Source organism: Lipotes vexillifer, unplaced genomic scaffold, assembly GCF_000442215.2.
Source record: "Lipotes vexillifer unplaced genomic scaffold, Lipotes_vexillifer_v1.1 scaffold152, whole genome shotgun sequence".
Taxonomy (NCBI): domain Eukaryota; kingdom Metazoa; phylum Chordata; class Mammalia; order Artiodactyla; family Lipotidae; genus Lipotes; species Lipotes vexillifer.
The window spans coordinates 819,314-845,015 of NW_006795886.1; the positions used below are offsets into that span (position 1 = coordinate 819,314).

At 38.5% G+C, this 25,702-nt stretch overlaps 1 protein-coding gene across 2 annotated transcripts; it reads right to left on the reverse strand.

Annotated features, from left to right (window-relative positions):
- Positions 1-2,893: 2,893 nt before the first annotated feature.
- CSTF2 (cleavage stimulation factor subunit 2) lies at positions 2,894-25,700 on the reverse strand. 2 transcript variants are annotated; one of them, XM_007467960.1, is made up of 15 exons: positions 25,591-25,664; positions 24,168-24,246; positions 23,659-23,828; positions 22,494-22,630; positions 21,878-21,997; positions 21,647-21,784; positions 19,180-19,303; positions 14,852-14,914; positions 12,207-12,266; positions 11,420-11,561; positions 10,456-10,631; positions 10,001-10,293; positions 6,460-6,570; positions 5,256-5,381; positions 2,894-3,121 (listed from the first exon to the last, which is right to left on the reverse strand). In XM_007467960.1, the coding sequence occupies exons 1-14, from the start codon at positions 25,646-25,648 to the stop codon at positions 5,259-5,261; spliced, it is 1,794 nt and encodes a 597-aa protein (XP_007468022.1). In that variant the 5' UTR covers positions 25,649-25,664; the 3' UTR covers positions 2,894-3,121; positions 5,256-5,258. The 2 variants fall into 2 exon arrangements, with proteins under 2 accessions (XP_007468022.1, XP_007468023.1); XM_007467961.1 differs by lacking the exon at positions 12,207-12,266 and having other exon boundaries at positions 25,591-25,700.
- Positions 25,701-25,702: the final 2 nt, after the last annotated feature.

A 25,702-nucleotide genomic window follows, 5' to 3' on the forward strand; every position in this document is an offset into this window, starting at 1 on the left:
CCCGCGTCTCCTGCATCGGCAGGCGGACTCTCAAGCACTGCGCCACCAGGGAAGCCCCCTGGTATTCTTTTTTGATTGGCCTCAACTTCGTCATCACTGAGCTTCATGGGCCTAAGAACTTCAGAAGTCACAATAATTGCAAAGCCCATGGATCCTTTCTCGGGAAAACAACTGTAAATCCTTCTGGAATGCCACGATTAAAGCAAGGCTTGATAGGAGATGTGGTTGACAGTTACACAATTTAACCCCAAGTGATTTTGTTGATTCCAACTGTTACTGCCTCCTGGACTCTGGGTCACATTCTCCTCTCCCTCCCACCCACAAAGAAGATTTCTAAGTAGGGTGATTTTTTTAAATAAAAATTTATTAAAGAATTAATGACAAAACATAATAATAAGCATAAATAGTAAAACAACGAACATAGAATTACCAAGAACCCAATACTTATATAACACTATGTACATTCTGTTAAACATGGTCTTATCCAGTGTGAACAGCAATTTATGCTTTACTTATTTTTGCTTGTCAAAAAATGAAGGATTTTCTTCTTTGCTTAATGAATAAATCTTGTTACTTTACCTAGGCTCTCCATTTGGGAAAGAAAATCTTGGAAGTATGCTAATCATAATTGAAATTGTATTATAATTGAAAGTCAGTTATGTTGTCATTAGCTTGCATTGTTCTGTTGGAAATAATTGTGAAAACTTGAACTCCATCTTGAGATGCTTATTTAGTCAACAAGGATTCTTTATTGCCATTTTTATCAAGGGGGTTTATTGTCTAGTCTTAAAAAAAGATAATTTAAAATTTTGACAACACATTTTTTGGCTCATACATACCTATTCATTAAGGAATCATTCACCTAATGACATCAGCAAAATGCCTTTTCTTTCTCCTATTGAAATGCTTTTTATTTCTTCCATTCACCTGGCTCTGGGATGTCAGTAGTCACAGTGAAACAGTAGAAGGAAAGAAGATCGGGGCCCTTAAAAGAGGAAAAATAATCCACATTTCATTGTGCCCAAAGACAATTCAAATCACTGGATTTACAAGAATGTTTTTACTGAATCAACATTATGGCACCTATTTCTCTACCATTAAGTGAGCAAAAATGAATAAATGATTGTTTCTAACTATCCAGAAACCTACATGACTTGAAAGATTAGTAAAACCAATCTTTTCCGTCACTAGTTTGAAGAAAATAAAGGTAGGTCATGAACTCATGGTAGCTAATTGTGTTTCATTTATTAACTGGACATCAGGAAAAAATACTAATGGATGTTTCCATGGGAATAGATTGGGATACCCCTGCTGTTACCAATTTCCCAGATTTCAGCTAATTTAAATTTAATAAGGCTTTAGGAACATGCACAATGGAACCTTGATGATATGGCTCCTACTAGACAACTGCTGACCAAATTATAATTTGATCTTCAGTGAGTTTGATTTGGAATCTTAGTGTTCTTGAAACTTATAATGAGTTCCTAAGGAGAAAGGCTATACTCTTGGTCTTAATGTCACTTCAAGACATGACTGCTGCTAAAATCAACATATCAAGGCCTAGAATGTTCATGGAAGTAGGCAGAAAAAGGTAATGATAATAAATCCTACACATAATCAACATCTAAGCCTGAACTGGGGATGAGCAAGATACCTAGAAAGCTCCTCGGCTGTTTTGAGGAAAATTTTCTTCCTAGGTTGTAATATCAGGTATCTTATTCAGCAAATTTTTGTTGCAGTAAATGTTTACATATCAGAGTAGAAAATCCCTCAATTTTAATGTCTCTCATAAAGTTGATCATCTTTGCATTCTTTTGCTTCACAGGTAAGCAATATGCTATTACATTCTCTAAGCCTATGGCAGGCTTTTAATTCACTTGACCATAATCCTAACCCAGAGGCTAGGACTCTGTGAACATAAATAGGCTCAGGAGTAGTTCCAGTGGAACTTTACTACTTATTAAGGCACCTCTTAACCTCTTGAGGTTGGCCTGATGGAGAGAAATCATGTTTCTCCTTAATGCCACTATGAGAGAGAATACTAGGCTGGAAGAGCAATAGGTTAGAGCCAGTGGCACTGATTATGTTCACACCTATTTGAAAGGAAGCAGGCAGGGGCAGGCCTAATGGGCAATCTGACAGCTTATGCTCTACATTTGGTCCTCTTAAAATAAATGAGAAAAATGTAAAAGTTTTAGAGTTTCTATGTTTTAGTTTCCCAGAATAAATTTGGTCACTGGGTAGGGCTGTAGGTTAGTAATTACTTAGAAGGCAGGATGAAATGTATTTTGTTTGTTTGATTTCTGTTCAGTGTTTATTTCACCTTGAACATGTGAAAAATTAGTGGCTTTCTTAACTTTTAAGGTTGACTACCCAGACTTAAGAGTTTTAAAACAGACAAGAAAATGTCAACAGTCTCTTGTGTTGTTGACACACTCAAACCAGTGATCATACATCATCTTTGTCTTAACTCTGAACTATGCATGTGAATAGACTTGGTACTGACCAAAAAGTACATTTTGATATTTGGATTTTTCTAAACTAAATACACTGCTCTCCTAGGTAGGCTCTTTGCATTGTTGGCCTTCTGACCATTTTACAGCTCTAAGCACATGCTATTGTCTCCCAGTAGACTCAGAAGTTCTAGCAAGCTCTCAAAGGGCAAATATTATTCCTGTTGGAAGCAAACTAAGCAGAAACTAAGTTCCAGAAAACACTGTTTCTGAGAAATTCTCAAATATCATCAAGAAGAATAAATGGTTAACTTAAAAGGAAAAACAGAGCTATGGCAACATAATATTAAAGTACAATACTGCAGTAAGGGTAGAAAACACATGTAAGGTTTCACCCTTGGTGTTCAGCTTTTTAAAAGCAAAAAGGTCATGTATATCAATTTGCAGTATACTAAAATTGTGTTCAAAGTTTATTTCAAGTCACAGAAAACATACAAACTAAGACAACAGAATGAACTGATTTTGTTCTGAGAGAAGGTGATGGGAGTCCTCCACCTGGCACCAATTTGAGTCATTCAAGGGTTAGGATGCAGAATTCTTCTTCTTGCAACATTTCAACAAAGTTACGGAATTAATTTCCAGATTTGTCGCCAGGTAGATTTGAAAACCTGTAAGGAAAAGTTGGGAGAAAGCCATCAGAAGTGGAGACAAAATTCTCGTTCCCAAACATCAGGAAAAAAAATTTAAAGGTGGGGGAGGGAGGCTACACATATGAGCAAATCACCAGGGAAAGATCCCTAAGGTATCTGCCTCTTGCTTCCCCAAAGTAATCATCCCTTACAGCAGAGTTTCTCAACCTCAACACTACTGACATTTAGGGCCAGAGAACTCTTTGTTATTGGGGGATGTCCTGTGCATTACAGGATGTTTAGCAGTATCTTGGGTCTCCACCCACTGAAAGCCAGTAGCACACCATACCCCCTAAAGCTGTGATAGCCAAAAATGTCTCCAGACATTTCCAAATGTCGTGTAGGGGGCAAAACTGCCTCTGGTTGAGAACCACTGACCTGATGGTAGTGGTACATAAGCCTGTCAGTGACAGCAGAGCTGGATCACAATGAGTAAGGTATAGGACGGAGGGAGAGCCAACATCTCGGCTACAGTATGCAAAAATACCAGCAAATACACATTAAAACCTTCCCTGCATAGAACTACATACACAGAACTACGTGTGCATACACACACACACACACACATTAATGCAGGTTTAGTAAAAATGGTAAAAGGTGAATAAGGTCTGTAGTCCAGTTAATGGTAAGGTACCAAAGTCAATTTCTTCCTTTTGCACTACAAACCAAAAACGTATGTGTACAACAGCTTCCCAAGATGTTATCATTGCGGGAAGCTAGGGAAGGGTACACGAGGCTCTTTGTAGTACTTTCCCAACTTCCTGTGAATTTTTAATTATTTCAAAATAAAAGTTAAAACAAAAAACCTTGCCCTGTGGTTTATGTGCAAGGCTTTAAAATGAGATATCTTACAAGCAAGAATACACAATGAAAGTACTTTCAGAAACATTTTTACCTCTACTATCCCAAAACATAATTTCCTCACATTGTAGGGAATGCCTTCTCTGGCATAAATAAATTAGAAAAAGTAAAAGAGAGGAATCATTTTTTTAATATATCTATTCCTCTGAATATAACAGGTCTATACTTTTACAGGTCTATAATAGTCTATACTTTTACTGAAGAAAATAGAATGCCTTGGGTATCTGGACTAAAAGTGCTGGTCATACTGAAAGTCTACTCCATCCATCTACGACAGCTTCCCATTAAAGTTCAGTCATTTAAAGTCTAGATATAGATATAATGCACATTTCCAGTTTGGATGTTTTAACAACATTACAAATATGGATTAAAATACAATATATTTAGTACAGACTGCTAGTTAGTGTAAATGAGTTCACTGTCATATAATACATGGATGGAAATTATAATAAAGATGGAACAAAAAGCAGAAATTCAAAATGTGATATTCCAACTGATATTGGGACAATGTACATTTTAAACTGTTCTTAGAAAGCAGAATTATTTATGAAATACAAGATGTTGGGGAAAATTGTTTTAAAAAGAAACGCCAATACATGTAATCAAGTTAGGTCACATGACTATGTTCCTTTTTACCTGACTGATGAGCAAGAAAAATAAGGGCAGCAGTGTACAGCAACCTCTAAAATGTACAGGGACTGATGGCGATGGTGGACATTCACTACCTTAAATTATGTGCTGTAATAGTTTAACCTCAAAGTATTCAATGTAAAATAAATACTGGAAACTGAATGCTTATACGTTTTATTGAAGTGGTTTATATTTTCTTCATTTTGATGGGGAAATATTTTATTTTATTTATGTTATTTTATTTTGGAATAAAATAACAACTGATTCTGGAGGAATATATGATCAAACTATATCAAATTATATTATACCTAGGGAATGAGATTGAGAGGGCAGAGATTTTACCCTGAACTTTCTACATTTCTGTATTTGATTAATTTGGTTAAATTGATCATATGTCACTTTTGTCATTAGGAAAGAAAAGTTAAATTAGATTACAATCCATTCAATAACTGAACAAATGCCTATTGCCTTCCCCTGTCATGATAGGGACTGAGCTACTGAAGGGTGAAGGGTCTAGCCAAGAGGAGTGCAGGCCTTGGAGAGTCTTGTTGGTTAAGCTTGAAAGTATATATCCCAAAAGCACGAGGAGCTTGTCTGACTCAGGCAGGGTAAGTCTGCTCACCTTTTAAGGCGCTCCAGTAGATTTCTGTATTTGTTCCTTTAAGATCAGGATACTCTGCCTCTGCTCAGGAGGCAGCATGGCGATCTGGTCTGCAGTTAGTTGAAGAACCTGCATGATCAAAGCAGCCTGTGCAGAGGAAAAAAAGGTAGTGAGTTTTAATGATGGCAGCTAAAAAAACATCACCAGCTTCTGTCCAAAAAGGAAGGACAGAGGAAGGATAGTTCACACACAAAAAACAGCAGGCCAAAAATAAAAAATCAAACCAAACCAGAGAAAAAACCAAAACCAGCTGGTGAGAAAAGGCACAATGAAAAACACAAGTACAATGCCTAAGATCAGAAGACTCAAAACAGACACCTTCATGAACCCCAAATTCTTACAGACTAAGGTGACACCTGTGAGCCCTGGGAAGTCTACAATTTTTAATCCTGCTTTCAAAGTTTCTCCTGGGACTTCCCTGGTGGTGCAGTGGTTAAGAATCCGCCTGCCAATGCAGGCACCATGGGTTCGAGCCGTGGTCCAGGAAGATCCCACATACTGCAGAGCAACTAAGCCCATGTGCCACAACTACTGAGCCTGTGCTCTAGAGACCGCGAGCCACAACTACTGAGCCTGCATGCCACAACTACTGAAGCCCACGCGGCTAGAGCCCGTGCTCTACAACAAGAGAAGCCACTGCTATGAGAAACCCGTGCACCACAACAAAGAGTAGCCCTCGCTCGTGCAACTAGAGAAAGCTCACGCACGGCAACAAAGTCCCGATGCAGCCAAAAATAAAATAAATTAAAAAAAAAAGTTTCTCCTTTTCACAAGTTTTAGCCTTTCCATCAGATATGAACTCCCTGCAATGGTCAAATATAGAAACAGAAAGATATGCTCATGGGGAATCTGCTATTGTTTTTAGGGATAAGGTAAAAAAGGGAGGAAGAAAGGGATTTGGATTTCCAGGTCAATCAGGCCTGCACACAAAAAATCTACTGGCAGATGAGCTGAAATGTAAGATAAGCTGCCATTCACATACATCCATTTAAGGATTTTAGGACCAAGCCCACAGATTTTCAGGTGATAAGATCATAAAGAGTTCTAAGAGTAAAAACATCACTTTCAAAGGGACTCTGAAGACCCAGGACCTCCACATGGTGACTGTGAAAAGAGGACTCCAAAAGACTCGTGCATATGGAGGCAGCTGGACAGCATTACTTACCTTCTCATGGTCCTGTGGAGTGACTTGGTTCTGGCCAGGACTAAAGCCACCAGGCTGGCCTCCACCCTGAATGCTTGCTCCTTGCATGCCCGCTCCCTGCATGACTGGGACCTATGTGCACAGAGAGAGATGAAGAGAGATTTTCGGTACTTCTCATTTAGGTAACCAGAAGCCAGTAATAACAGCAATGTGAAAAAATATCTGATTGTGGATATGAGTTAAAAAAGCAAATTAATGACTGAATATCATTTCCTACTGTTAGCATCAGCAGAAAGCAGGGTTTAGCCAGAGATCAACTAGAAAGTTGACAAATTTCTTACAACATCTCCAGCATCATCAACAAGTATCACACGGCACAAGTGGATACCATCAAATCAAGCAAAATTCAGCCACATAAGCACAGGGGAAACTGAGGGCATTCTAGAAACTAGCACTCAGTGGAAACAGAAATGAAAGCCGACAGATTCTAGAATAATGTATGCTGGTCCACTGGGGAAGCTACATTCACAGGGATACCACCTACCTCTAGTTCAATCAGACACAGGCCCTATCCCACAAGTAAGGCAGAGATGATCATAATGGCAGAGGCAGAAAGGAGATGGGAAGGCCTCCAGGGAAGGGACTACTATTAGCCCAACATTTGCTTTTTATAACTTTCCTTAGAGAATATGCAGCAGTTGCTTTCTGTTAAATACAGACCAAGAAACACGACTGACCTGAGTTAGCAAAGTGCAGTTATATCATGCTTACTGGTACTTAAGATCTTCGATGGGTTCAATGTTTTGGAAGACAACCAGAACCCAAGGAAAAGGCCTCAGAGCACCTAGAATAACTGTTAAAAGGTCCCTATGCTGGATTTATGTTCACACTCAGGCATTTACCCAGAGCTTAGGTGGTACTCTTATTAAATACAAATTGTTAACAAACATGTTACCTGCTTCCCCAGCAGATGAGAAGCAGCAAAGCATGAAAGAAATGTGGATGAACCATTAGGAGCAGATATCATGACAGCAATGTGAAGAGCCAGGTGACAACCTGACAGTGAAGGATACCAGAAACCAAAACAGGAGATGCTATGCTTTCTATTATAGCCTATACAATAATGGGTACATTTAATGATGACCTTGAGTAATCAAAAATGATCAAAATAATTTTTTGTACCCTGTTTAAGAAGAGAAGGAAGCATAGTATACTTTATAAATGATTTTTCATTAAAATAGTTTAAAAACTTGGTTGAATAATTCTGTTATCTGGAACATTCATTTGGATGCATTAACTAATTTCCCAAAGACACCAGAGACATGAAGCATTAGTACAGCTTTGTACAGATTGCTAGAAATTATCACTTTCTGTTCTTTATCAATACTGAATCTGGAGACCAGTCTGAACCTTAATGAGCTGTTACAGACCTGAAAATTCTATGAGTAACCTTTTTGAAGCTTCAGTCAATACTAATTTGAGGTACTGTAATGTGATCTAACCATTTAATAATGGCCATTTAAAGTTTCCAGAAGAGCCTGTTCTAGGCTCTCAAGTAATAATACAGCTGACCACATAACCAGGTTTGCTAAGACAGTCCCAGTTTAAGCTTCTGCCCCACAGTAATTACTAATAGCACTCTCAAATGTGTCCCTGTTTGTGGATAGTAAGTTATATAATCACCCTAGTAATAATAAGCCTTTTACCAACAAGTTTCCAACTAGGTGGACTGAAGTTAATTTTAAAATTTGATTTAAAATTATGAGTTAAGGACATATTGTTAGGTTAAAAAACAAGGTGCAGAACAGTGAAAGGAGGAAAAAGTAAGAATACATATATATTCATATTTGCAAAAATAAGTATATTCTTATTTGCTAGAAAGATACATTATAATAAAAGTGATTATCTATAGGAGATGGGGGTCACAAGGGAGACAGGTACGAGGAGGAAGTGAGGTTCTTACTGTATATCTTTTGTACATGAGTGAATGTATTTTATATATTTATTTATAAGTAAACATAGTAATTTTTTTAAAGTTTGAAGATAAAGTTTTTATTTTCTCTACCTCAGATCTAATTGGCTTTATAGAATCTACTAATGAAAACTATAATAAACGTAATATTAGAGTAACGAGTTCGAGTACTAGCAGATAAAGGAGCAAGAAATTATTGATAAATGGTCTTCCAACCATTATTTTGACATCTTTCTCCAAAGAATTATTGACAGAACTATATAAGGACATCATGTAGTTATTTGTCATTTATCTCCCCACTAGAATATAAGCTCCATGGGGGCAGGACTTCGTTTTGTTCACACTGCTATATCCCCAGTACCTATAGCTCTGCCTGGTATATAGTAGGTGCTCAATAAATATTTGTTGAACGACTGACTGAAAGCATAAAACCCATTTTTATTATGAGGCTACTGACCATAGAGGGTATGATAAAAATCAAAGCCCACGAACACATTTTTTTAAAAGTTTTTTTTAAGTGAAACTTGAAAAATAGAAAAGTTTTTTTCTACACATACCAGAAAACAACATATTCATATTTCATATTAGAGAGGAGGGATAGACACACATATACAACGTGCAGATAACAAGACAGAGTAGCATAGCGGAAAAAATAGTGGGTTCCATTCCTTGCTCTGCCACTTTTTAGTTGTGTGAATTTGGATAAGCCACCTGAATTCTTGGGTCTCAGTTTCCAAACCTATAAAATGAGAGAACTGGGTGACTGACATGTTCCATTCCACCTCTGACAATACAGTTCTCTCTTGTGCATACACACATACACACAAGGGGGAGTAAGGCACAGAAGCATATGGAAGAGAGAAGAGATAAAGAAGTACATAGAGGAATGAGGAAGTCACATTGAGGAAAAATGAAGGTGGAAGGGCTAGAGTGAAACGAAGGTGTTAGCCAAAAAACAAAACAAAACAAAACAAACTCAGAGGGAAGATACACATGTACTACCTCCCCATAACCAACTGGAGGGTAAAAAGGATGGAGATAAGAACACATAGACAATCATAGACCACCATTACACATAGCTGGAGAAAGCCAAATAAAGAGAAAGAAGAGATAAGAATTTAGTTGCACAGCTTTTAAGACAAGCATTAGTAAATTGCCTTTCAACTCCACTGTTCACTTTAGGCTATGTGATGAAAGTAAATTAAAATAGATTTCTGCAAACCTAAGATCAGCTAAATGACCACTAATAGCTCTTCATATGCTCTAATGCAGTGGTTCTTAGGGTTATACATTAGAATCACTTGGGGGAGATTTTTCAAATTATCCATGCCTAGATTCTACTAAATCTAAAATCAGGGATTCTGCTCTGAATGGAATTCGAAACTGTGGGACAAGGTTACAATTTTGGACTATAATCCTGGTAGTCAGAAAACCACCACCCTAAGGAACAGAGAAACTAAAGGAAGGGAGATTCTAATCTTCCCCAAAAAGCTGAGAAAATAACCCAAATCAGAAAGCAGTAATAATCAGCCTCAATAATCAATTCCTGAATAGATCAAGATTTCACATAGAAGTGAGAGTTACATATACCTGTCTGGATCCCTGGGGGCCAACTGTCCCCATGTTAATTGGACTGGGACCCTGGATTCCACTAGGTATAGGGCCTCTAGGGCCTGGGACTGGGCCTCTTGTATCCATGCTTCTGGCCTCCATTCCTCTGACTTCCATTGCACGGGCCTCCATTGCACGGGCCTCCATTGCACGAGCCTCCATTGCACGGGCCTCCATCGCACGGGCTTCCAATCCTCTAGCATCTAATCCTCTTGCCTCCATGGCTCGTGCCTCCATGCCTCGTGCATCTATGCCTCGGGGATCTCTTCCACCTATAAAAAGTTGCAAGAAAACCACTGGGTAGCTACCCACCTTTACTGCAATAATAACCAACAATCAAATAAACATTCTGTATCCCAGATTGGAGCCTAAGACAGCACGTTCATCATGAGCCCACAACTACCAGTCAGCCTTGTGACGTGGTTTCCACTCACCTCTGCCATCCAATGGTGGACCCCTCTGATCTAGCATGGGTCCTCTTGGCTCTGCCATCAGAGGTCTGGGCTCAGCTAATGGCCCTCCTCGCATCTCATGTGGGGGTGGGCCACGGCTGTCATGGCCAGGGACATGGTGCATGGGCGGACCCTGATGAGGTGGTCCCAGGTAACCTCTAGAGATGGAGAAAAAAATGTTATATTTTAAAACAGAACAAAACAATAAGAAAAAAGTGTCAACCAGAAGATCAGTAAAATTAGATAAAGAGCTGATGCAAACATCAGTCTACAAATGCTAAGAGAATAACACAAAACAGGTCAAAGAAAAGCTATTGAGATGTAAATCCATGTATCCTAGAATTTCGTATTTGGTCAGGGCACTCAAATTAAGGAGGAATGAATGGATATTCATTATATATAATGAATACACAGTAGGGTGCTTAAGAACATGGGTTACTGTATGGGTTCAAATCTAGGCTCTATCATTTATTAGCTGTGTGATCTTGGGCACATTTGCTTAACTTTTCTAAGCCTTAGTTTCTTCATCTGTAACATGGGACTGATATTAGTATCAATCTCACAGGGCTGTTGTGTGGATTTAGTGAGATGATCTCAGTAAAGTACTCAGAGCAGATTGAGAGGCATAATCCCCACTAATACCAATTATTATTATTATTGCTATTGTTAGTATTACTACTAACAATAAGCAATATAATTTTTTCCTGTTTAGATATGTGTGCTAGAATTTCCAATTTCTGAGGATGGAGTAGCAATGGTTAGTTCAAAATGACATACTCAACTACATAGTTCTGCCCAGGAAGTGCTTCATCTTGGACAGGGGCCATGAATATTTATTTATCTTTTGAAGTAAGCAAACAGGCACAACTGGTATGAAAAGACTTTGTTCTCAAAGCAAAGGGAAATTCTGATTACTTCAATCTTTTCCTTCTGTGTCAGTGCTTACCTAGGCTCTACCTCTCCAGTTACAGAAAGTAAAGTGCCTCCGCGTGGGTCATTTGGAGCATCTCCCAACAGACCTCGAGGAGTTGGGACGTTGGCAGGCAAGGGCCCACGCTGCATAGCTGCTCTGGGGTCTTGCATCGGCACTGACAGGGAAACAAACGGGGAGGTACTGCTGTGAAGGACATGTAAGGCAAGAAGAAATGACTCTATATGCCACTGACAACATAGTTCAGACCCCTTAGAGTGGGTGAAACCTCACCACAACAGACTTCTCTTGCAGCTCAAGAACAGAAGCAGGGTATAGGCAGAATTTGTTCCATGTCAGAGGTATGGATGGAATTATGTAAAGAACAAACTGGGGAGCAACCTGCCAAGGCCTAGCACTGCAACCTGAAGAAACTTAGGCTCCTGGTTTTGCTTATAATCAATCTTAGTTCAAGGACCAGAGTCACAAAAGAGGTAGGGCCTTGGCATATGTGAACACTGCCATGGCTCTGCAAGAACCTGCTGTCTCCTTACAGACTGCTATTCCATCCAAGCCTCCTGACACCAGTAGGGAGGGGGTACAGCCTCAGACAGTTGCCCATATCGTCCATGTTCTCTGCACTGTGTGAAGAGGTCAATCTTAAGCTTGTGGCCCCAAAAGGAAAAAAATGAAAAAACAAAAAACCCACAACACTACCCTTTTGGGTTCCGAACGTGAGGATGACTGCCAAGCAGCCCTTTACCTCTCAACGTCCCACCCTGAACACCACAAGCAAAAGGAAATCCGCAGATACAATGGGTACCTTGAACTCGCTCAATTGATGCAGGCCCGGTGGGTCCCACGGGCGAGTGCTGTAGGGTTCCTAGGTGAGCAGTAAGTTCAAAAGGAGAAAGAACAGACACTTAAAATAGCTTGCACACACACGCAGAGGCAAACAGACACTGGAGATTTACACATATAAGTTAAAGAGCCAAGAGTTCATTAGCTTGCCCTGGGCTACAAAATCTTCCTAAACTATATGAGCTTCTTTGGGATCTGAAACTGTTCTGCTTTGATGAGATTGCTTCCTAAGGTAAAACCTGTGGGCCACTGATTTTATTTGGGCAGGAATAACCAGCCACTTTCAATTTACACCTCTCCTACTGGGATTCCCCTTAAATCTTATGATACTATGAAAAAGAGAAACAAAATATAAAAAGGATGCTTCTGAAACTCCAGTTAGGCAAAGAAGGTAAACATATTTTCATAAGCAAAAAAATGAAAGAAATTGCACTGAATCTGGAAGGCAAGATTTATTCTGGAAAAGCCCATTAACAGAAGTGGCACAGTATTATTTTTGTCATAATTTAAAGCACAAAAATTTCTGCTATCAAATGGGGAAATGCAGTGAATGAACTTTAGACAAAGAAAGAGAATATTACTCCTCAAGAAGTACTCTGCCACTGTAAGTTTTTGATAAACAAACATCATGACATCAGCAAATAAAGACTAATAAGATGACAAGGGTGCTAATACTAAACAAAGGTGGCAGAAGGCAAGAAGTCTCTTCTTAAACATTTCATTGTCTCTTTTCAACATTACAAATGTGTAAAAGAAGCATGGATTACAGGAAAGGAATGACAAACTGGGTACAAATGAAAGATTCTTGCTTCCTCTGCTGGGTACTAAAGGAAAAGTATAAAAGAAAAGTCTCATTTTGTCTCTTCATGAAGACATCCTTGATATACCTTCAAAACTCAAGTCATTTTCCTTTGTTAACTTTTGACCAGAAAGGTGAAGATAACTGTATTAAGGAAGATGTCTTGTGGAAGTGTGTATTAAACAAAGTTTGATTTATTGATGGCTGGGGGAGAGGTAGAGGTATGACTGGAACTTCTAATTCCTTCTCACTACTGCAAAAATACTTTGGGGCACATACACGATCTACTGATAGCAGCTGAGGTGGGTGGGGCACAACAGCATAAAAGCATGGTCTGCTCAGACGAGGTGTCTGGACAAAGAGCTTGTTCCATTGTCAATTGCCTGACAAGATTATTAGCTCTGTCACTTTAGCAACCAATATCAGTATACAAACCATAAACAAGGAGTACAGTGCATAGGCCTATATCTTAGTATTTTGCTTTAAAAAAAAAATGGGTTTTGGGGAATTCCCTGGCAGTCCAGTGGTTAGGACTCAGCACTTTCATTGCCATGGCACAGGTTCAATCCCTGGTTGAGGAACTAAGATCCTGCAAGCCACATGGTGTGGCCAAAAAAAATAAATTAAAAAAAAATTTTAATGGGTTTTACTTATAGACCATATGCTAATGAGAAGTAACTTAAGCTTCCCTACTTAAAAAAAAATTTTAATGGGTTTTACTTATAGACCATATGCTAATGAGAAGTAACTTAAGCTTCACTACACTTGTCCAAAGCAGTTATTTCTCATCACAAGGACACAGTGAATAAGAACAGAAGACACTGGAAGGAAACAGAAGCAGTGTGATTGACAGAAAGAGGACAGATTTCAGAGTCAGAGACTTTGGAATCTTAGCTCTGCCACTTATTAGCTGGAAAAGAAGACGAATGCACCAAGCCCAGGCCACGTTACTCAGACACCAGTATTTACTTACCATGTCCCCTTGAGGAAGTAACTCAAAACTCTGAGCTTCCAGCTCTTCACCTGAAAACTGAGGTGCTGCCACCTAACTCACAAGGTTGTTTATGAAAATTAAAGTGCATGGCCTATAGGATGCGCTCAGTTTTATTGTTAGTTCCTTCTGTTTTCTCACTCTCTCTCTTCCTGATGTTGGTTTCAACTGAATCACTGCATTTTCTTTTCTTCAAACTCCAGTAACATAGAGAAATAACATGGACATTTTGGAGCGGCTGCCACTGTGGTATCCAGTGTTACTGCCACAGTATAACATACACTTACCAAGCAGGCTTCACAGACCTTTGACCCCCTCCCAGTTTTCTCTGGGGTTTAAATTTAGTCTTCCACATACCCAGTCACATATTACATGGTCATAATTAAAATTCCTTACTCAGATCTCCATAGAGGGAGTGAGAACATGTAAGTAGAGGCATTAAACTATCAGGAAAAGGCGACATAAATTAAATAGAAACAAAGGATCCATTTGCTTCATCATCAATTCTTGTAGAGCTGGGCTCTGAATCACTAGATAGAAGTCAAGACAGTGCTGCCCAACAGAAATTTCTGCAATGATGGAAGTGTTCTATATCTGCAATATCCAGTATGGTATCCACTAGCCACATGTGGCTACTGAGCACTCAGAATGTGGCTACTGTGAATGAGGAACTGAGTTTTACATTTTACCTAATTTCAATTTAATTAATTTAATATTTGAATAGCCACATGTGGTTAGTGGCTGCCATATCAGATAGTGCAGATATAGAACATTTCCATGTCTAGTCCACATTAATCGGACATTAATATTTATTTACCTTGTCCCCGCTCCATGGACACTGGTCCACTTCCTGGCATTCCAACCTGGGCCTGCATTCCTCCTAGAAGATAAAGGGTAGGAAAGAAAAACAAATTGGGACAGTGGGGAAAAAATTTGGACAGTGGCTGAGTTAACAAATTTCCTCTTTCTGCCCCACAAGCAGAAACCTATACAGGAAGATCATAAGTACCACTAAACAATGCAGTTATACAGAAGATGGAGTTTGTTACTGTACTTTAGCTGTTGGTGACAGAAAAGTGAGTTAAAGAAGAATTCGTAATCTCACTGGTTACCAAAACTTTGGCAGGGGGCTTCCCTGGTGGCGCAGTGGTTGAGAGTCCGCCTGCCGATGCAGGGGACATGGATTCGTGCCCTGGTCCGGGAAGATCCCACATGGCGCGGAGCGGCTGGGCCCATGAGCCATGGCCGCTGAGCCTGCGCGTCCGGAGCCTGTGCTCCACAACAGGAGAGGCCACAACAGTGAGAGGCCCGCATACCGCAAAAAAAAAAAAAAAAAAAAAAAACCTTTGGCAGGGAGTTCTGTAATACAGAACAATGGCACTTACCCACATACCTCCTCCCACAGGAGGCACTACTGTTCCCAGCGTACTTTGTAAATGGGTGGGTATACTGTTGCAGTTGTGACAAAGATTTGTGGGGGCACGCCTGGCATTTTATGAGAAGCCAACAGGGATACTAGATGTTCTGCAACGTATGAGACAATTCTGCAAACTCAACGATTACCCTGTCTTGCAAAACTTGCAAACGTCTTGATAAACATTCACACAAATGAAAACCTTTTTACAGTCATCTAAACTTAAAAGTTGTCTGTTTTATTTGTAAACAAAGCGCTTCTTTGTCCAGTTTTTACACACACACACACACACACACTGAATTTTCCAAGAATGCAATTACTGAGTAAATTATGGGTATTGTATCTTGTTTTGTTAAGAACTTTACCAAGAGTTTTCATTTTCACCATTCAGAAAATCACATCATCAATGTCAACAGTCCTTGTGGTATCTGAATTGCCAAAACAACATACCTGGGTCTGTCTTTTACTCTTATAGTATTGGTGCAAGCATCTGACTGCTATTTATTGTTTTCTAGTGTAGCTGTGCTTGAATACTTGCGTATTTATAATATTCTTGTACTATAAATTAATTTCCTTTTACTTCTCCTTTATATTATAGTTAGGGTAACTATACTGATTTTTTGGAAGCCATGTTAAGTATGCTATGTCACCTGTGCATTTCATTTCAGGATAGTAAATGGTCACTGCAAGATATGTTACAAAAAGGAGCCACTGGGTCTAATAGTGTTGAGAATGACATGTCTGCTCTAACCAGCAGGGCTATGATTGCTATACAAAGACTAAACATGTACCATAAGTCCTTGTCTGGTCCTTCCCACGTAGCAATAATTCTGTTTTCCTCAAAGGAACAATATATGCTGTGAGTGGGGAGAAAAGACAAGCTGAACTGTTTGCAGTTCATTAATACTCACCTAAAATATCCAAGTACAATACATGTCACATTCTCTTATCCCATTTAACATGCCAGGTACCAAAGAGCCATGAATTAAGAACCTGAGTCTGTGCTAGCCCTACCAATGCTACTAAGTAATTGTCATTTTGAACAACTGATTTGATAAAATTAACATACCCTCAGGCTTCCTCATCTGTAAAGTGAACGAGTTTATTTAAACAGTGTTTTCTCAGAATGTGGTCCCCAGACCATTAGCGTCAGCATGACCAGAGACTTGACAGAACTGCAAAGCTTAGAGCCCTACCTCAGACCTGCTGAAATGCAAACTCTGGGTGTGGAGACCAGCAATTTGTGTTTTAATAAGCCCTTCAGGTGATGCTAATGCACACTAACATTTGAGGTCTAAATGATTTCAAAGCTCTCTTCTAGCCATAACATTCTATGATTTATTCAGACCACTCATCAAAACAATACAAAAATTTAGAATCTGAGGAAAGCAATGGCAGAAGGCAATATGGGTAATTTATCATACCACACTATCACATAATGGCACTTTTATCTATATGGACTAGCTTCCCAGAAGTGGAATTGGTGGGTCAAAGTGTATATGAATTTTTAATGTGAGACTACTTTCTTAAAAGGCTTAAAAAAGTTCACATTTCCACCAGCAATGCATACTACCACTCTCCCCACGAATATTAAGTGTCATCTCTGAAACTTTTGCTAGTATGACGGGTTTAAGTAAAGTGAAATCTCGTTATTTAATTTGAAATCCCCTGAATATAAATGAATGTTTTTATTGCCATTTGGATTTGCTCTTCTATGATGTGCTCTTCTATGAAGTACCCACTCATTTTCTTTGCCTACTTTTCTACTAGTTTGTTCCCTCTTCTCATCAACTGCCAAAGAGCTTCGTACAGGGTATCTCAAAAATTGTAGTGAAGTTTTAAGTTTCAGTAACTTCAGAACTATAAATGCTACAAACGCATAAAAAATATCACTTGAAAATTCAATTATTTAAGTTTCTTTTACACTTACTTTCAACTTTTGTGTTTATTAATTCCCTCTTCTTGGTACCTTGGTTTTTTTAAAATTATTTTTCTAATACTTTAGAACTAGCAGAGTTCCTTTATTCTTTAATAAGGCATTTGAGGGTATTCATTTTCGTTTAAGTACTGCTTTCACTATTTCCTGCACTTTTTTGTATGAAGTGTACTACTTTTTGTTGTCTTTTAGATAATTTATAAATTTTTTTATTTCCTCTTTAATTCAAGGATTACCAAGAATATGTTCCTTAACTTTACAAGTAAAGGTTTTTTCCAGTCACCTTTTAATTATTTATTTCTAACTTTATTGGCTTATAATCAGAGAATGCAGCCTGTAAAATCTCTACATTTTAAAATTTGTTTTTATTTTATGGCTAAGTACATGGTCATTTTTTTAATGGGGGGGAGTATATTTTCCAATCAAAAGATATAAAGCTCACTCTCTATATTAAATCAAGCTTATTGATTCCATTATTTTATTTCTCAACATCCTTACTTATTTTTTGTCTACAGATTTTTTTGTCAAAGTGTGGTCTACAGATGACAATGATCCACACTGTATGTTAACAGTTCGTGACTGTTAACTACAGAAATGGAGAGTAGACACTTTTATAGCAACTTGACATTGCTGTGACAGCCAAGTGCATGACATGTACTTGTCTCACTGAACAGGGCATAGACCAGTTTGGGTGTTTTTCAACTCATGTAATGAGCTGCATATGTCATGGGTTGCACACTTGTTGTGTGTAGTAGGACCACATTACAACTTGTGATATTTTAAGGTAAGCTAGGTACCTATAACACAAAAAAATGTATAAAACACAGAATCTATTTCTTTCAATAAAAGATAATTTAAGTTTAATGGTAACTCTATAGGATAAGTGAAGATCGTGAGTTTGCTGAAATTTATTTGAAAATCCCTTCTCCCATTCCCTGTCAACTTAGCTCTTTAGACTGGTTTCTCTATAAACCAGAACAATTTAAGGCCAAATTATTGCCCATTAGTTGTGTTGTAGTCAATCTAACCCAGATTAGATAAATTAACAAGTGAGTTTGTTGTGCAAAAAACTTTAAATACTGATACACATCATATGTTCATACTGGTGTTTTATATGAGGAATCACCTATTTTACCCATAACTTTTTAAGTTATGATTGTTAAATGACAAAAAGCTACAAGTGTAATATTAATTCCTATATACACAATTTTAGTGAACATATTAGTTTTTAGAATTCTTTTTTCCTTTTGTTGTTTGGTCTAATTATATTTCATGAAATCCAATGTTATGTTTGTTACATATAATAACAAATGTAAGCAGGCATTTTGCTTCTGTTTTTTTTCCTGCATGTACTTTTTAACCTAATCTGACAGTCTGGCTTTTAGTGGGAGAATTCAGTCCATTCACATTTAGCAGAATAATGACTATATGAGATTTTATTCCTTCTACCTTAACTCTATGTTTATTATTACTTACTTCACAATGTCATTTCCTTTTCTCTATATTTGCTGGCTTGGTCTAGTTTCCATTCATTCTATTTTTCCCCTTGTTAACTTGGAATTTTACTGTACTTTTCCAATTTACTGTTCTTTCCTCTGCTCTCATAATCAGACATATAGGATGTGTATATAAGAAATCAACTACTTCTTCCACCTAGGATATATACTGCCTAGCTATACATTAATTTAATATCAAGATCTCGTTGCCACATAATAATTTGGCTACACTATGCCATTTGCTATAACAAAACTCTAGCAAAATACCCAAATGGTGAAAATTCTAAATGAAAACGTACCTCCAGGAGCTAAGGAACCAGGCCCAGGTCCTGTTACAGTGGCTGGTATCTGCCCTGGTGCTGCAACTCCAGCCTGTAGAGAAGCTTGCATCAGAGGAGGTGCGCCATTGACATGCATTCCACTCTGACCAAGAGAAAAACCAGAGTATGTATATGCCTCTGTGAAGACTCAACACACAAAGTCTATGACCTTAAAGAACTCTTCAAATTGACACCCCCAAATAGTCTACCAAATACCCTTTTCTGACAGCACGTCTCATGCAGCATTAGATTTATAACACACTTTGAACAGAAGCTGCAATACATGCAATGAGCCTGGTTACACAGAACACAATTACGACAGACCGTATTATAAAAGCAGAGGTTGACAAGTCTTATCTGTGTGGTGAGGCCATATATAGCACCTATTTGTTGACTTAGAGACGAGGGCCTGGCAGTAAAAGTTTAAAATAAAAGTGCCTTGAACGCAAGAAGAAATGAGGACTTTAAAAAAAAAAAAACAACTGCTGGAAGTCTACATTTTTAAGATGAAAAATTTTCTTTGACCAATCTTTTCTCATAGCTGTCCTCAGAAATAATTCTAGTTGGGAGGGGGATGTAAAATTTTTCTAATGCTACATTAAAGTTCCGGAAGAAAAGGGAATGTTATGTTTTCATTTGTGTATTCCCAAAAGAACTGAGCAGTCCCTCGGAATAGAAAAATAAAAACTAAGATATATATAAATATTTTTTAAATCACATATATTCTCAGAGAACACAAACAAAACCCTAGAATAGAAAAGAGGAAACTGCATAGTGAGGTGGTTAAGAGAAAACAGGTTATGATGTCAGACAGAACCAGATTCAGACCCTGGATTTGCCACTTAGATTGTTATTTTTGGAGCAGTTAACCTCTCTGGACCTTAATTTATTTCCTTTCTATTTCTGAAAAAGTATTTATTGAATCAGAGCAGGGGATAGTAAACTATGACCCATGGGCCAAATCTGGCTCACTGCTTCGTTTCATAAATAGTTTCACTGGAACACAATCATGCACATTTGTTCATGTACTGCCTGTGGTTCATTTCACACTCCAATGGCAGAGCTGAGTAGTTAAGACAAATTCCACGACCTGCAAAGCCAAAAAATATTTACTATTTGGCCATTTAGAAGATGTTTGCTGACCCTCACCATAACTTTTGTATGAGCCATCCAAATTGTTTACCTCTGCCCATCTAACAGGTGAAAAATGATAGCTTATTGTACTTCATTCACATTTATCTTATTTTGAGGCTGAATACTTGTCATACATTTAACATATATTTGTATTTCCATTCTTATGAACTGTTCATGTCCATTGCATAGTTTTCTACTGGGTTATTGGTAATTTTCTTACTAATTTATAGGAGGTGTTTTTTAATATGAAAAATTTCAGACATATAAGTTGTATAGAGAATAAAATAACCACACAGCTTAGGAAACAAATCACATACATAATTGAAATCTCCTGTATGGTCTTCCCCATTGCATCCTGTATCCCCTTTTTAGACAACCACTTAAGAATTCTTATAGATGTTTCGAAATTTTATGTAAACCATTACATACTAAACATATTCTTTGCAACTCACTCAACATGTTCTTGGGATATGTACAGACACATACATCCTGTATTTTGGAAATATTTTCACATTCACTTATTTTCACTTCTGTATGGCATTATGTTTTTGAGTTACCTGTGTTGATACCATGTATCCTAGTTCATCTTAACTGCTATATGAAACTACATTTTTGAAAGTCATTCACGGTGACACATGTAGTTTATTTAACTGTTGTAGAGTATTTCATTGGATAAATATACCACATTTTCTCCATTCTTCCATTGCTGTACATTTAGGATGTTTCCAATTTTTCACTATTAAAATGTGGCAATAAACATTCTTGAATATGACTAATGGCCCTTAGGTAATCAGCCTGCTGTCCATCACGTGTGTGGCAAATACTTTTTCCCAATTTGTCATTTGTCTTTGGTGTTTATTTCTTTTTCTCTGTTCAGAAATTTTTCAGTTTTCAAATATACCAATTATTCATGGCTTCAGGGTTTTGTGTCACACTTGGAAAATAAGCTTTAATTTTTTCATCGGTAAGAATGGAGATAAGAAGAGTGCCGACCTTATACAACCGCTATAAGTATTAAATGAGATAATGTATATGGAATAACAAAGTGCCAACCACAGTGCCACACATGCACATATACACAAAATCAACTTATAAAAAAAGGGCATAAAGGAAGGATCTCTGTTTTACAAACTTGGCACTAAATCTGTATTCATTCAGATGTCATGTACTCTGCAACCCTGTTAACTGCTTTTATGCCTGGAAACTGAAATTATCATCTCTGGCTGCTCACCATTCTTCTTCCAATATATCTTCCTAAAATGAAAATGACATTTTCAAGGCAGTTCAAAAATGTTAAGGGATAAAGTCCTACCAAAGACTGGGCCTGAGGGGCCTGAGGATTCTGCTGGTTCATCGACACATTGGATCCTGAGCCAGGTCCGGCGCTGTGGACTGTCTGAGGGTTGCCTGCAATCAGTGTTGGGATATTTGTCTGGCGATGCAGAATTTTCTAAAAAGTGAAAAGACAAATCTATGAGCTGTCTGTTTCTACCCCACTCAAGGTTTACCCTAGCATTTCCATAAAAGAACCAGAAGCACTCACCAAGGCAATTTCTGGATCCACAATTCTCATCACTACCTGGGCTTGTAGCAAAGCATAAGCCAGTTGAGGGTTCTGAAGCAACATGTTCCGTGCTTCCTGAGGACTATTCTGGACACAGAGCTGTGAAGAAAAACAGATTCATCATCCGGTTCAAAACTTATTACTCAGAAATTGACAGTGATTTAGAGCTATTCCCATCTGAGAAATGTAATATTCAAGAGGCTTTTAAAGCTATTATCAGTTTTTTACATAGCACACAAAATCTTGGTCACGGCAGGCAAGAGTAGGAAGAGGCATTTCAAATACCATAGTACCACCATTTAGGAAAAAAGCCACATTTTAACATCTACATTTGATATCTATGGGCCACAGAAACCCTGCCAGATTGTGTAGGTGTGTTTGTGTACAAAAAATGGAAAGCTCTTTGTATGAAATATACAATACACTGTGCACATATGGAATACTGAAGGTGCAAGAAATGTTGGTCAACAGGCACACTTTCTATTTGAGCTCAGGAAATCATTTCCATTAACTCAATGTTAATTTCCATTAACATCAATGACTTCTTGAAGAGTTGATATGCTATGATTTTCCATAACCTAATGCCTCCTCTTACCTTCATTTGTTTCATCAGCTCAAACATCTGCTCTGGTGGAAGACTGGCAACTGCTTTGCTAATGGACTCAGGGGCATCCTCAGGACTGATGGTCTCTCCATAAGGTGACTCAATGACAGGGGCACCAGTGCCAAGGCCTGATTGGGAAGAAAGTACAAAAACATTAAGGAGGCAAATTAAAGAGCTAAATCATTTCAAGTATCTACTTTCCAGGGTTGCTGTAAGGACCTGTTGATAACTTTAAATTTTCTGGAGCTTAGAAATAAGTGACTTGCAGGACTTCCCTGGTGGTGCAGTGGTTAAGAATCCGCCTGCCAATGCACGAGACACGGGTTCAATCCCTGGTCTGGGAAGATCCCACATGCCACAGAGCAGCTAAGCCCGTGTGCCACAACTACTGAAGCCCATGTGCCCCTGAAGCCTGTGCTCCACAACAAGAGAAGCCACTACAATGAGAAGCCTGTGCACTGGAACGAAGAGTAGCCCCCGCTCAATGCAACTGGAGAAAGCCCATGCGCAGCAACGAAGACCCAACGCGACTAAAAATAAATAAATAAATAAATAAATATTAAAAAAAAAAAAGAAAAGAAATAAGTGACTTGCAAGTCTTTTATTTCTGTGGAGGAAAGTGACAAAGTATATTTTCTACTCTCAAAGGAAAGCTGAGACCAGGATTGTATAGGTGAACAATGTTAACATAAATTAGGGACTAGGGATATCCATTTCCTTTCACAAGTCATTTCAGAAGCAAAAGTTTCAAATAGAAAAAAATTCTAATTTCAAAATGGAATTTCTGGATCTATTACCTCATGAAAAATGCCATGAAAATGCCTCGGTATCCCCATCAGTTACACATCTGGCAACCTAATTACAGGAGTGGCAAACACTAATGACAGACATAGTTAACATAACTAATGGCTTGGTAAACCTGTAATTCATCTTCAACTGGAAATCAACTCCTTGGCAATGGAAGGACTTAAGTCAACTTTACCTTATTTCTCAAAGATACACACTTCCCTAATACAGGTACCTCAGGTGGGTCAGGTAAAGAAGCTGTGTGGCTGATAACCATTTCAGCAGATGCTAAAACATATCATTAAGTGGAAAATCTTCATTGTTACATCTTTACTAACTCATGTTGCACACAGCTTGGGTTTATACTCACTCTTCAGCTCTTCTTTGTTCTTTTCGCTGGCAGCATTGTCCACTCGAAGTGCTCTCCCACTGAATTCGCGCCCATTTAGGTTTCGCATGGCACTAAGTGCTGTCTCCTGGTCTTGGTATTCACAGAAGCCATAACCTTTTGGCTTTCCTGTCTCCCTATCATATACCAACCTGGAGAGCAGAACCAAGTGTCAGGCACAAATGTTACATACACACAGGGTTCCCACTAACATTGCCATGTTCTAATTTGATCTACCGTAAGACAAATAACCTTATCACTCTGTCTCACTGAAATACTTTTTACACATCTTTTTAAGTGAAAAAAATGTATCTTTTAGTAAAAATGAATGTGAATTGTATGGTATGTGAATTACATCTCAATAAAGCTGTTACAAACAAACAAGAAGAATGCATGTGAAAACTCACCAGTAAAAGGCTTGCCATTATTACTAAGGGCCAAATTTGTGGTGATTTTAAAGAAACTTCCACCAAGTGGTAAGAGGATCTCACCTGAAACTAACAACAGGTCCAACCTCAGAAAAGATGTCCTTTAATTGCTCTTCAGTAGCCTCATATGGAATGTTCCCCACTAAGGAAGAAAACAGATAACATATCAAAACTCTGAGTTTGTAACCTAGATCTTTAGTGAGAAAGTATATACATATATCACTGAAAATGTAACAACTTAGCACAGGGACATCAGCTAGGTGGTTTGTGACCACCTAGAGGGGTGGGATAGGGAGGATGGGAGGGAGGGAGACGCAAGAGGAAAGAGATATGGGAACATATGTATATGTATAACTGATTCACTTTGTTATAAAGCAGAAACTAACGCCATTGTAAAGCAATTATACTCCAATAAAGATGTTTAAAAAAAAAGAAAATGTAACAACTGGTTCAAATACAGTGTTCCTCCAATCCTGGTTCCACCCTACTCCCTTAGACAAGATTTCAATCCTGTCTGCTGACTTTATTTACAAGAGAAATAAACCAGTTAGACTAAACACAAAAGGTGTAGGCACTCCTAAGTATCAGTTCTCAGACTTAACTGACATGTGTTAGATTTTCCTTAACTATGGTGAAAATAAATACTTAGGCATTAGTATTTACCTGAAGGTGTTTAAGTCTTATCAATAACTAATAAAAATGTCAATATTATAATTTTTAAAGCCGGCTCATATGTCCGTATTTCTACATATACACGCACTCAAAGGAGAATGACCATGAATGAACTGGAGGATGTTTAAAAATTGTTGTAAATCAACTATACTTCCGTAAAAAAATATATATATATATATTCTGCACTGTTTTGTCATGTTCCTTTCAAAAGATGCTTTAAAATCACCACACATACTTTAAAATAAACAACTTATTTTGGCTGAAAAGGTTACTCAGAATAGACTCCACCCTCTTTAAAATTTCTTGAGGTCTTAGTCGTTCATTCATTCATTTATTTACAATCCACCTTAAGACGCCGGGTAGTCGCTACCACTAACGACGAACTAAAATGTAACGGGGAAAAAGCAGAGGATGAAAGCCCTTATGAGAGGGCGGGAAGTGGACACAAGGATCTATACCCTCAGCACACAACCTGTATTTTGGGACAGGGGGTGAGAAGTAGTACAGGACGGTTGCCATGAGCCCTCGCTTCTGGATAATAATTGACGCTCATGAAAAGAGAAACGCATATAAGCTGAACGCTGGTGTAACTTCCTCAGCCACATCGTGAAAAGGCTGCGAAACCTCGGGGGAAGGGGAGCATCACTTTGCCCACGAGTCCACCAGGCTGGCCGCCTGGGATAAGCAGGTCGAGCTGCAAGCCCGACCCATCACCAGCTCCCGCGGCGATCTGTGAGGTGCAGGGGGCATTCCTCGCCGATCCCTGTCTTTTTCTGTCCCTCCCCGATGCTTGGCTCCACCGAATTCCTCTCACCGAACACCGAACGTAGAGAACGATCCACCGCAGGGTCTCTCACAGTCAAACCCGCCATCGCTCTCTTCCAACGGCTTCCGGTGCGCCAGAGCACACTTCCGTACGGCGCGTG

What these genes read in the sequence shown, in the direction of transcription:
- CSTF2 (XM_007467960.1), bottom strand. Translation starts at nt 25,648, where the DNA reads ATGGCGGGTTTGACTGTGAGAGACCCTGCGGTGGATCGTTCTCTACGT. An exon ending in GGACCTGTTGTTAGTTTCAG is followed by an intron (nt 23,829 to 24,167) that starts GTGAGATCCTCT and finishes TCTGCTCTCCAG; the next exon opens with GTTGGTATATGATAGGGAGA. An exon ending in CCCCTCAGGCCCAGTCTTTG is followed by an intron (nt 19,304 to 21,646) that starts GTAGGACTTTAT and finishes TCTCTTGGTCAG; the next exon opens with AGTGGAATGCATGTCAATGG.